Source organism: Rhincodon typus, unplaced genomic scaffold, assembly GCF_021869965.1.
Source record: "Rhincodon typus isolate 14 unplaced genomic scaffold, sRhiTyp1.1 hic_rhity00000960, whole genome shotgun sequence".
NCBI classification, from domain to species: Eukaryota; Metazoa; Chordata; class Chondrichthyes; order Orectolobiformes; family Rhincodontidae; genus Rhincodon; species Rhincodon typus.
The window spans coordinates 17,384-30,801 of NW_025966598.1; the positions used below are offsets into that span (position 1 = coordinate 17,384).

Below are 13,418 nucleotides of genomic sequence, written 5' to 3' on the forward strand. Positions count from 1 at the left end.
TCAGAGGAAGGGTCACCAGACCTGAAACGTTAACTCTGTTTTCTCCTCCACAGATGCTGTCAGACCTGCTGAGCTTTTCCAGCAACTTTGTTTTTGTTCCTGATTTACAGCATCCGCAGTTCTTTTGGTTTTATTCACGAAAGTGAAATTGTGTCGGACTAATTTATTACAGATTTTCAAGGAAGTCTCAACCAGAGTGAAGAGGTGAAAAAGTAGAATGTGTTCAATTGGACTTCCAAAATGCATTCGACAAGGTATCTCACAAAAGGTTAAGTCATAAGATAAGAACCCATGGTGTTGGAGATAGTATATTGGCATGGATAGAGAATTGGCTAATGAGCAGGAAACAGTGAGTGGGGTTAAGGGGTTCCTTTTCAAGTTGGCAACCTGTGACCAGCAGAGTTCCACAAGCATCAGTGTAAGACTGCAAGTGTTTACAATGTATGTTAGTGATCTGGAGGAAGGAAGCCAATGTACTGCAGCCAAATTTGCAGATATCAAAAAAAAAGTGGTAAGGCAAGTTGTATTACACATTACAGACAGATATTGATTTTCTGAAGAAGGGTCCAGACCCAAAACGTCAGCTTTCCTGCTCCTCTGATGCTGCCTGGCCTGCTATGTTCATCCAGCTCTACACCATGTTATCTCAGACTCCAGCATTGGCAGTTCCTACTATCTCTGAGATATTGATTGACCTTTATTTCAAGGAGGATGAAGTATAAGAGTAGGGAAGTCTTACTGCAACTGTATAAAGTGCTGGTGAGACCACTTCTGGAGCACTGTGACCAGTTTAGATCCCGTTAGTTATGCAAAGATATCATTTCACTTCATCAGAGGCTGTTCAGAGAAGGTTTACTAGGATGATCCCTGGTATGGAGAGATTGTCATATGAACAAAAGCTAAACAGGTTGGGATTCTACTCACTGGAGTTTAGAAGAAAGAGAGGCTGAATGGCCTACTCCTGTTCCTATTTCTGATATAAGCACAAAAGTTTAGCATGCAGTTGCATCAACAAAGGGCAAATGAGAACGAAAATTTGGCCTTTGTTCCCTTTTTTCGAATGCTGTAACCATGGCCCTAGTTCAAGATTTCCCCACTAGTGGAAACATCTTCTCAACATCTACCCTGTCAAGCCCCTCAGAATATTTCATGAAGATCACCCCTTATTCTTCTGAATACGGGGACCAAAGCTGTACACAGTACTCCTGGTGCAGTTTCACAAACAGCCTGGACAATTGTAACAAGGCTTCCCTATTTTTAAACTTCCACTTCCTAATGATGAAGGCCAAAATTCCATCTGCTTTCTTAATTATTTGTTGCATGCTAACTTTTTATGTTTCTAAGAGACATTTAGACAAACGTGATCAGGCGGGGAGTAGAGGGATATGGACTATATAGAGGCAGATGGAATTAGCTTAGATGGTATCATGGTTTGCAGAGACATGGTCGTCAAAGGGCCTATTCTTGTGCTGTACTGTTCTATAATCTATTTTCATGCACAAGAACAACCAGATCTGTGTGCTGCACTTTTTTGGAATCTCTCTCCAAGTAGCCTGTCTTTGGATTCTTCCTACCAAAGAGTATGACATTGCACTTTCCTACATTAAACATGTCCACTCAATATATCCAGATCCCCTTGGAAACCTATGTTCTCAGCACCACATGCTGTCCCACCTAATTTTTTACTTGGCTGATATAGATTGGCAGGACAGGTTAACAGGGTGGTTAAGACAGCTGCCTTTATCAGTTGTGGCACAGACTGTAAAAGTAGGGAGGTGACGTTGAAGCTGTATGGACATTTGGTCAGGGCACAGACAGAGTACTGCATGCATTTCTGGTCATCTCACTATAGTTACGGCGTGATTCCACTAGAGAAGATTCACCAAGATGTTGCGTGAGATGGAGCATTTCAGCTTTGAAGAGACGCTGGATAGACTTGGATTGTTTTCTTCAGAACAGAAAAGGCCAAGAGAGGATTTGAGGCGTATGAGATTTTGATGGGCATAGGGTGGATTCGAAGCAGTTATTCCCCTTAATTGAAGAGTCAATAATGAGGAGGCACAATTTTAAGGTAAGGGGCAGAATGTTTAGAGCCGATTTGAAGAAAACACTTTTCACCCAGAGTTGGATGGGAATATAGAATGCACTGCCTAAGAGTGTAGTAGAGGTTGGAAATCTCACTCCTTTAAAAAGTACTTGGACGAGCACTTGAAGTGTAACAACATTCAAGGGTGTGGGCAAAGTGTTGGAAAATGTGATTGGTGCAGATAGGTTGGTGCAGACTCTAAGGGCCAAAAGGTCTCTTCTCTGTTGTATGACTTTGAGTCCACTGATATTATTTGACAGCCACTGGAGGCCTGATGTTATTTGACTGACATTATCTGATTGATGTTATTTGAATGAGGTTAGTGAACTAATGTTAGATGACTGACATGAGTTGATTGATGTTATCTGAGTTATGTTGTTTAAGTCACATTGTGTGACTGATGTTTGACAATGACTTGACTGACAGTTTGACTGATGCTCTTTAAGACAACAAGTATAGGGCAGAAGTAGAACATTCAGGCCATCGATTTTCCTCCACCAGTCATGAGATCATAGCGTATTTGATCGTTCTCAACTTCACTTTTCTATCTTATCCCCATAATCTTGGATTCCCTTACTGCGGTCAATAATTCTACAGATTCACTACCAACTGAAAAGATGAAATTTCTCATGTGTCTTCAATGGGCAGCCCTTAATCTTAGACTATACTCTCTGGTCCTTGACTCCCCCTACAAGGTAAAATAACTTCTCCGTCAATTCCCCTACGAATCTTCTGCGTTTCAAAAAGGTCACCTCTCAGGCTTCTAAATTCCAATGAGTATAGACCTAACCAACTGAACCTCTCCTGATAAGAAAGTCCCTCCCAGGATCAGCTTTGTGAACTTTCTCTGGATGGCCTTCGATACCAACTTTTCTTTGTTTAGATATGGGGCCCAAAACTGCTTACACTATTCCAGTTGTGGTCTGACTAGTGCCTTGTACAATTTTAGCAAAACTTTCCTACCTTTTTACATGATTTCCTTTGAAATTAATGCCAACATTCCATTTGCCTTCCGTATTAGCTGAACTAGTATTTTGAGATTTATGAACAAGTCAAATCAACAATTATCAACAAGTCCCAAATCAGGGGTGGCACAGTGGCTAGCACTGCTGCCTCACAGCGCCAAGGACCCAGGTTCGATTCCATCCTCGGGTGACTGTGTAGAGTTTGCACGTTCTCCCCATGTCTGCGTCGGTTTCCTCCCACAGTCCAAAGATGTGTAGATGGACTGGCTATGCTAAATTGCCCCAAGTGTTCAGGGATGCCTAGATTAGGTGGGTTATAGGGGGATGGGTCTGGGTGTGATGCTTTGAGGACTTGTTGGGCTGAAGGGTCTGTTTCCACACTGTAGGGATTCTATGATCTACTCCCAAATCCCTCTGTTCTGTAGTCTCCTGCAGTCTTTCTTCATTTAAATAATATTCAGCTCCTTTATCCTACCTGCCAAATACATAACCCACATTCTATTCCATCTGCCAAATTTTTACCCATTCGCTTAACCTGTCTACATCTGTCTGCGGAGTCTTTGTGTCATTCTCACCACTCGTCTTTCCACCTATTTGTGTCATCTACAAATGTGGCTCATCCTCATCCAAGTTGTAAACAGTTGTGGCCCCAGCACTCATCCCTATAGCACTCCACTAGTTACAGGCTGTCATCCTGAACATGTTCCCCTTATCACTATTGTCTATTTTCTTTTAGTTAGCCAGTCCTCTATCCATGCTAATAACTACATCCAACACAATGGACTCATCTTATTAAGTGGCCTAATACATGCCACCATATCAAATACTATCTGAAAATCCAAACTTTATTATATCCTCTCCTGCCTGTTTGTTTATCTTGCTTGTTACCTCTTCAGTTGATTCCAGCAGAATTCGCCTGGCATAATTTCCCTCTCATAAAGCCATACTTGATCATATTATGCATTTGACTGCGATAGTCGACTTATGGTATTTGGTTGAAGTTATGTGACTGACTTTAGTTGACTAATGATAGTGCACTATCAGAAATCAGAGTATTTTTTTGCCTGATGTTAGTTGAATGATATGATTTTCCTAATACTGTTTGACTGGTATGAGTTGACTGATATTTTCCTGCTATGGGATAACCGATATTATTGTCCTGATGTTATTTTGCTCGATGTCTTTGCTCACCATTCTCAGGCCGCTGATCTCATCGTACGACATTAAACCGAGGATAGAGTCAATGGCGACGATCGGGAGGTTGAGCAGGGGATTATTCTGATGCAGTTGCTCTGTCCCAGGATTTGTGTTGAACTCTGTGCCGGTGAGGGGCTCGGGCCCAGAATCTCCAGCGGGCCCGGTTTCGGACCCAGCGGCTGTTCCGCTCATCTCCGCCATCTTCACAGACCGGACGTGACGTGATCGCGCACACGCTGACGTTATCACGTCCGCACGGACAAGGACATCCGCATGCGCACATTGTCGGCGGGAAAATTGACCAATGGGTGAACGGCAGATACCTTCCAGAACAGGGAGATTCATCTAGAACAATCAAAATCCTCTAGGACAAGGAGAATTCACCACAGAAAGAGGAGGCGACGGCCAAGTGGTGTTATTGATAAAAACTAAAGAACTGCAGATACTGTAAATCAGGAACAAAAACAAAGTTGCTGGAAAAGCTCAGCAGGTCTGGCAGCATCTGTGGAGGAGAAAACAGAGTTAACGTTTCGGGTCCGGTGACCCTTCCTCACAACTCAGTTTTCTGAAGAAGGGTCTAGACCCGAAATGTCAGCTTTCCTGCTCCTCTGATGCTGCTTGGCCTGCTGTGTTCATCCAGCTCTAAACCTTGTTATCTCAGATTCTCCAGCATCGACAGTTCCCACTATCTCCAAAAGAACTGCAGATGCTGTGAATCAGTGACAAAAATAGAAATTGCTGGAAAAAACCTCAGCAGGTCTGGCAGCATCTGCATAGACAAATCAGAGTTACTATTTCATGTGGAGTGACCCTTCTTCAAAACATTGTGGAGATCTGGGTTCAAATTCCACCATGGCAGATGAATTCAATAAGAATCTGGAATTAAAAGTCTAATGACAACCAATTTAACCATTGTTGGAAAAACCCATCTGGTTCAAAAATGCCCTTTTGGGAAGGAAATCTGCCATCCAGTCTGCAGGACTGACAGAACCTTCCAGAAGAAGAAGAATCTTCCATAAAAAGGTGAACCTTCCAGAAAAAAGAGAATAATACACTTCAAAGAAAATCCTCCAGATCAAGGAGAATTTGCCAGAACTGAAAGAGCCCTCCAGAATGGACAGGATCTTCTAGAACTGTGAAAATCCCCCAGAACGGAGAGAATCCTGCAGAACTGAGGGGTGGCAAGTTCTGGAGCTTTATTGCTGGAATGCTTCAAGGCTCATTGCCTTTACAGTATCCAGTGCCTCCAACTGTTTCGTGATATCATGTGGACTGTATTGAATTGGGCGAAGACTGGCATTTGTGGTGCTGAGGATCACCGGAGGAGGCCGACATGCGTCATCCAATCAGCACTTCTTGCTGAAGCAAATGCTTCAGCCTTATCTTTTGCATTGATGCACTGGTCTCCCTCCATCATTGTGGATGGGAATATTTGTGGAACCTCCTTCTCCAGTAAATTATTTAATTTTCCACCATCATTTACAACCGGATGTGGCAGTACTGCAGAGCTTTGGTTTGATCTGTTGGTTGTGGAATTGCTTCGTTCTGTCTATTGCTTGCTGTTTGGGATGCAAGAAGTCCTGTTTTGTAGATTCACAAGGTTTACACCTCATTTTTAGGTATGTATGGTGTTGCTCCTGGCAGGTTCACCTTCAGTCTTCATTAAACCAGGGTTGATCTCTTGACTTGATGATAATGGTAGAGTGGGGGATATACCCCACTTACAATTGACCAGAAACTCTATTGGACTAGCCTTATAAATATAGTGCATACAAGAGCAGATCAGTGGCTCAGAATCCTGCACCACCTGACTCCTCAAAGCCTGTCCACCATCTACAAGACACTAGTCAGGAATGTGATGGATTATTTCCCATTTGCCTTGATTAGTGCAGCTCCAACAACACTCAAGAAGTTTCACAACACGCAGGACAAAGCAGCCACTTGATTGGCACCACATCCACACGCATCTACTCTCCACCACTGACGTTCAGTAGCAGCAGTGTACACTATCAACAAGATGTAGTGCAGAAATTCACCTTAGATAGCATCTTCTGATGCTGCTTGGCCTGCTGTGTTCATCCAGCTCTACACCTTGTTGTCTTAGATAGCATGTGCTAGTTTCATGACCACTTCTATCCAGAAGGACAATCACCACAAATATGTGGGAACACCACCACCTGCATGGTCCCCTCTAAGCTGCTCATCATTTGCTGGTCCTTTGTTATCACTGGGTCAAAATCCAGGAATTCTGTACCAAATTACATTGTGGTGGTACCCAATGGAAACTTTCCATAAATTGTTAATTCTCCCTAAACATGGAGATACCCTACAGCATCAGTTTCTATACAACAGGCTGAACCTGGAATAAATTCTATCCCCAGAAAAGGAGATCTAAAGGGTAACTACTGGACCTGACATAATGAGGGCAGATCCCCAAGACCTGGTTGATAACCACAACAGGCTACTGCATCCTGAAATTGGAGATTCGCCAGAATAAAATGATCGCCTGACACAGAACAGAAAAGGTAATCAGAACAGGGTTGATCCCAAAGCTCTAGGGGCCAGCACGTGTAGCAGACGTTCCTCCTCCGCCAGGGGGCAGTGGCAGCAGCAGCAGACACTCCTACTCCGCCAGGAGGAAGGGGCAGTAGTGGACATTTCTCCACCGGGGGAGGCAGCAGCAGCGGACACTTCACCAGAGGACAGCAGCAACAGTGAACACTCCTCCTCCACGACGGGGAGGCTGTGGACTTGACAAGCTTCAAAATCTCCCCTCCCCCTACCGCATCCCAAAACCAGCCCAGCTCGTCCCCGCCTCCCTAACCTGTTCTTCCTCCCATCTATCCCCTCCTCCCACCTCAAGCCCCACCCCCATCTCCTACCTACTAACCTCATCCTGCCCCCTTGACCTGTTCGCCCTCCCTGGGCTGACCTATCTCCTCCCTAACTCCCCACCTACACTCACCTTTACTGGCTCCATCCCCGCCTCTTTGACCTGTCTCCTCTCCACCTATCTTCTCCTCTATCCATCTTCTTTCTGCCTCCCCCTCTGTCCCTATTTATTTCAGAACCCCCTTCCCCTCTCCCATTTCTGATGAAGGGTCTAGGCCCAAAACGTCAGCTTTCCTGCTCCTCTGATGCTGCTTGGCCTGCTGTGTCCATCCAGCTCTACACCTTGTTATCTCTTATAGCAGACACACCTTCTCCGACAGGAGGCGTCAGCAACCTTGCGGACGCTCTTGTTCTGCCGAGCCTTCGTTGACCGGATGTTTATGGGTGAGTTGAGCCGGAAGTTGCTGTTATTGGTGCGGTTCAGGCTTGTGACCTGTGGATGGAAATTGCGGCCTGGAGAATGAGTCCGGAGCGAGTCTTACCTGAACCCGAGGATGAGCAACAGCAGCAGCCTCCGCAGGAATTGGGCGCTGGCCCTGGTCCTGGCCCGGTTCCGGCCCATTGGAGCAGTGAGGATGACGACGAGGAGGAGGACGAAGAAGAAGAAGAGGAATCCGGTGGAGGCCCCGAGTCCCCTAGTCCCGGCGGCGGTTATCAGTATCTGCCCTTGAGTCAGGAGCCTGGGCCTGGGGGCGCTGCCGAGCCCGACATCGGGGAGCGGCTGCAGGTACCTGGAGGTTGGGGGAAGCGAGATATTCCTAAGTTTGGTGTCCGGAATTGGAGACAAACGGTTACTTGTAGTGGTTCCCCTATCCTGTCAACTTCAGTGTTTGGTGTCCATAAAACCCTGGTTGCCTCGAGTTCCTGCATGCCTTTGTTTTCTTTATTCTCTTTCCCCATTATTTATCACCACATTTTGCATAAAATGTTGTCTGTTACTTTTCTACCTATATTGCCAGCCTGTGTTTGTCCACCTTTCTCTGTCAATTTGAAATTGTCTTGTATCTCCGAGTATAGGCCATTAATATAGCTGAAGGAAAAGTGGTGGTTGTGCTACTGACTCCTGTTGAAGCCTTCCTCTTATCTGAAAAGAAGCATTCACCACTACTTGCTTCCTGTTACTTAGTCAGAAGTCAAATGACACCAGGTTTGATGAAGGAGCTGTGCTCCAAAAGCTTGATTTCAAATAAACGCCGTTGGACTATGACCTGGTGTTGTGTGACTTCGTCCACTGCAGTCCAACACTGGCACCTCCACATTGTCTTGTCACTTAGCCATGCATAACTTTTTATCATCTTTTGAAGTCCTTTCTCTATCTCTCTATCTCTTTTCATCACCTAAGTAGATCTGAGGTGGGGGCGTGGGGGGAGGCACGCGGTGGAAAGACACCATTTTATACAGAATGAGAAGAAGGTGATGAGTGGCTGGGCAATAACAATCATGGAAATCCAACAAGAACAGTTATGTCGGTTTTAATTTTTGGACAAGGCAGATAAATTCTAATTGGTCAGGGCGTTACCAAAGGAATTCAGCAAAATTTGGCTGTCTCTCTGACCCCTTGTTTGAAAAGGTACAGTCTATTGTCACTTGATTATTTAGTAATTTTGGGATTAGTGTCAGCTATTAGTGTCTTCTACTGAGAAGACTAATGCAAAGAATTTGTTTAATTGCTGTGCCGTTTCCAAATATTATTTCTCCAGTCTAATTCTGTAAGGGGCCAATGTTCACTTAGCCTTTTCTGTTCTTTTTATGAATTTAAAGAAGCTCTTGCTATCCATAGTACCTGCAAATTTACTTTTGAAGTTTATTTTCTCCTCTTTTCTTGCTCTCTTTTTTTTGTTGGTTTTTAAGATTTTACAATTCCAGAAGGAATGCATTGTTCATCCTAAGCACTAATGTCTGTTGCACAGTGTCACCCTTTGGTTCAAAGAGAGGAGATTCTGAGTGGTCTGGCAGTTTTAAAAATAGATATATCTCCAGGGCTGGATGAAATGTAATCCAGGCTGTTGAGTGAGGCAAAGGAGAAAATAGCACGGGCGCTGGCAGTCATTTTCAATTCCTCTCTGGCCACAGGAAAGGGACCAGGTGACTGGAGGAGAGCCAGTGTTGTACTGAAGGGAGCAAGGGATAAACCAGGAATCTGCAGGCTGCTCAGTCTCGCCTCATTGGGGAAACAATTGGAAGCAATTCTGAAGGACAGAATTAATCTGCTTTCAGAGATGCAGGGGTTACTGGAGGACAGTCGGCATAGTTTTGTTAAGGGGAATTGTGTCTGACCAACTTGATTGAATTTTTCAAAGAGATGACCAAATGTATAGATGTAGGTAATGCATTTGATGTAGTCAACGTGGACTTCAGAAAGGGTTTTGATAATCTCCCACGTGGGAGACCAAATAGCAAAGGTAAGAGCCCATGGTATTCAAGGAAATTTTCGCTAATTGGATTCAGAAATAATTGGTGTTTTTGTGACTGGAAGTCTTTGTCCAGTGAGCTTCCACAGGGATTGATTTTGGGGCCCTTGCTGTTTGTGATATCTATAAATTGTTTTAACTTGAATGTTGGAAGGTTGATCAGTAAGTTTAGGGATGATATGAAAATTGTTGATGTGGCAACTAGTGAAGAGGATAGCTTTAGATTATTGCAGGATATAGATGGGCTGGTCAGAAAGGCTCATTAGTGTGAAATGGAAATCAATCCAGTTAAGTGTGAATTGATGAACGTGGGCAAGACAAAGAAGGCAACAGTAGGACCCTGGGATACACTGAGGTTTGGAAGAATCTTGCTGTGCATGTCCATTGGTTCATAAAGTCAGAAGTCACACGACACTAGATTATGGTCCAACAGATTTATTTGAAATCACAAGCTTTCGGAGCAATGCTCCTTCATCAGGTGAAGACTTTGCCTAGTTTCAAATTAACCTGGTGTTGTGTGACTTCAGACTTTGTCCAGCCCGGTACACCACTGGCACCTCCACACCACTGGTCTCTAGAAAGGTAGGTAAAGTGTTTAAGAAGGCATTTGGAATACTTACCTTTATTAACTGAGGCATAGCAAGATGATGCTGGAATTGTATAAAACGTTGATTAGGCCGCAGCTTGGGTATTGTGTGCAGTTCTGGAATCCACATTATCGTCCTTGTCAATCACTCACTAATGAGCACAATTGTCCACGTAGGAAATTCTGTGTGCTGGTCATGGATTCTTTGGGTCCTTATATGGCTGATGCTAGAACCGCATCACTGACCACAAATTTAGCAGGTGTTTCTCAGAGGTGGTATTGATCATTGATCTTGAAGTCCTTGGCATCCCTTTTTCACTTTCCTTTTCTGTACTTCCTCTTACTACTGGGTGTTCTCAAAGAATTGGGTCCCTTCATGCAGGAGTTTCCTCCAAGTCCGTTTCTTCTGAATGAGGTTCTCCCACCATGCATTGACATCCAAATTGTATTTCTTGAGGGAAGCCTTCAGGTTGTCTTTGAAACACTTCCTTTGTCCTCCTCCTTGTTCGAGTGACTTCCTTAAACTTGGTGAAGAAGATTTGCTTTGGTACTTGGAATTTAGGCATCATAAGCACATGGCCTGCTCAGTGGAGTTGGTTTTGGATGATCTAGGCTCATGCTGATGTTTGGTATGCCTGTCCTCCTAGCTAGTATGGAGAATCCATCTCAAACAACATTGGTTCTTTTCAAGGGTCTTGAAGTGGTGTCAGTATATAGTCCAAGTTTTGGATCCGTATGGAAGAGTCAGAATGATGACTGCCTTATACACAAGGATCTTAGTACCAGCACGGATCTCAGTCATCAGAGTCTTGTCCTTAGGTACCCGAAGGCAGTGCTCGCAGATTGGATGCAATGTTAAATCTTTGAATAGATGTCAGCCTTTGAGAGAGGAAATGTTCCACATTTAGGAAGATTTCTCTGTTGATCTTAATTGAGGGATGGTTCAGAACTTGACTTGGGGTGGTTTGCTGAAGGAATCAAGTCTTCTTGAGGTTGAGGTTGAAACTGATTCTTCAGTTTGCTTCCATGAAGGCATTTAGTTATGCTTGAAGATTCTCTTCTGATAGAGCAGCGCTGACATTGACATCTGCATACTGAAGTTCCACAAGTGAGGTCAGTATTGCTTTTTTTCTTGGACTTCTACTGGTTGAGGTTGAAGTGTTTTCTGTCTATCCTGTAGAAATGTCTGCACTGCTGGAAGGCTCGTTCTTGATGAGTTGAAGAGTAGTGGCGATGAAGATAGAACAGAAGATTATTGTCACGTGTACTTTTACATATACAACACAGTGAAAAGTTTCCTAAGTCACCCTACCACGCACATATATTTATGACAGAAGTCATATGCAATAAAATAAAATTAAGACAAAGTTCATAGTTCAGTTAACAACTCCTGGGCATGGGAAAAGCCAATTAAGAAACGGTGGAATACCTGAAAGATGCACTCGGGACGAGACCATAATGCTGAGCTGCTGGAATTCTGGCCCAGAAACCACCTCCAAAGAAGACTGCATGCCAGGCTGAGTCTGCCACTCCTGCTGCTGACCCCAATGGAAACCTTCACATGGGGGTGACACCTCCACGCTGGGACAAGACGACCACACCGGGTTACTGGGAGCCACCTCATCGCTGAGTAGGGAGAAGCAGTATTTATTTGAAGATGGAGAAAAGGGTGGGGGTGATGACACATCTCTATTTGTCTCCTACCTTGTCCTCCAGGGATTCTGTCATATTACCATTGGTGAGGACTGTCACCAACACCTTGTCATGGAGGATGTTGATGAATTTCATTGGACAGCCAGCCTTTGACAGGATCTTCCATAGCACTTCCTGATTGACTGACTGAGGCAAAAGCCTTCTTCAGGTTGATGGAAGCTATCCAATGGCTAGTGTTGCTTCTGGCATTTCTGAGTAATGAAAATCATTGGGGGCACGGTGATTTAGTGGTCAGCACTGTTGCCTCTCAGTACTAGGAACCTGGGTTGGATTCCACCCTTGGGCAACTGTCTGTATGGAGTTTGCACATTTTCCCGCTGGCAGCGTGGGTTTCCTCTGGGTGCACTGGTTTCCTCCTGCAGTCCAAAGATGTGCATGTTAGATGGACTGGCCATGCTAAATTGCCCATAGTGATCATGGATGTGCAGGCTAGGTAGATTAGCCATGGGAAATGTAGCGTTACTGGGATAGGGTAGGGGGTGAGTTGCTCTTCACAGGTTTGGTATAGATTCAATGGGCCAAGTGGCCTACTTTCACACTGTAGGGATTCTGTGTCCAAAGTTCCACAGTTTGGGCAGAAGCCACAGTGGCTTTCAGGAAGGATTTTCTCAGAGACTGGGAGAAGGTGCCTAGTGAGGATTTGGGCAATGGTCCTATCTGTAATGGAAAGTAGGGAGAGTCCTTGGTAGTTTCCACAGTCCACTTTGTTTCCTTTCTTGAAGACGGTGATGGCAGCATTCCTGAAATCAGCAGGGATTTTTTTTTTTTTTTCTTTTGTCTCATTTCCAGGATAGTTGATGGAGATGATGTGTAAGCACTGTTTCTACAAGTTTGAACATCTCTGCTGGAATCCCATCTACTCCTGCACCTTTTCCATTCTCTATGGAAGCTTCAACTTCTGCCAACCTAGATGGGAATCCGGGATAGTCTTTGGGGAGTTGGGGGATTTTCCAAAACTATTCTCCTCAATGATTATCTCGTGGTTTAGGAGTTCTTTGAAGTGTTCCCTCCATTTGGAGGCTTCCTCTCAAAAGGGTGTCATCACTACATTTTTGGTCCATATATTTCTTTGGCACTGAAGCAAACCTGGGTGTCATGCTTGCCGGTAAGGAATTGCACCTCCTTAGCTTTCTCAGATTGCCATTTTGGTTCTTGATTTTGCTAGTTCTTCTTTGTAACTCCACCTTTACTGTTTTGAGTTCTTCTTCTCGTTGCTGCACTGGTGATGTCGTTTTGTCAGGCACAGAATTTTCCTCTTGTCGATGAGATCTTGATGATGTGGTCGTTCTCTTTTGAAAGAGTATGAGACTAGTTCAGTGGATTATTGCGTTGGAAAAGCTTGAGTGTTCTGTGGATGCTGAGAGCGATGCTGTCAGGAGTTCTTAACTCTTGGCAAAGTCACCCGTGATGGTAAGGTTGGAGGGGAAGAACCAGATAAAGCCCCATCCAAAGTCCTTGCCGGCAGTCCATGTGGGCGATACTAATGTGATACCAATCATGCGCTGAAAACAGGAACTGTTCCAACGCAATAATCCGAGATAACAAGGTGTAGATCTGGATGAACACAG

At 44.4% G+C, this 13,418-nt stretch overlaps 2 protein-coding genes across 2 annotated transcripts in view; one reads left to right on the forward strand and one right to left on the reverse strand.

Annotated features, from left to right (window-relative positions):
* LOC109920266 (F-box only protein 28) overlaps nucleotides 1–4,593 on the reverse strand; it is a gene marked incomplete at its 3' end in the record, with an annotated part of 7,084 nt that extends 2,491 nt beyond the window's left edge. Inside the window, exon 1 of the mRNA XM_048592283.1 lies at nucleotides 4,243–4,593. Within this exon, the coding sequence (XP_048448240.1) occupies nucleotides 4,243–4,593 (351 nt within the window). The remainder of the gene's footprint in view (nucleotides 1–4,242) is intronic.
* Nucleotides 4,594–7,486: 2,893 nt separating this feature from the next.
* Nucleotides 7,487–13,418, forward strand: part of mea1 (male-enhanced antigen 1) — a gene marked incomplete at its 3' end in the record, with an annotated part of 12,303 nt that continues 6,371 nt past the window's right edge. Inside the window, exon 1 of the mRNA XM_020520308.2 lies at nucleotides 7,487–7,867. Coding sequence (XP_020375897.2) covers nucleotides 7,580–7,867 — 288 coding nt within the window. The remainder of the gene's footprint in view (nucleotides 7,868–13,418) is intronic.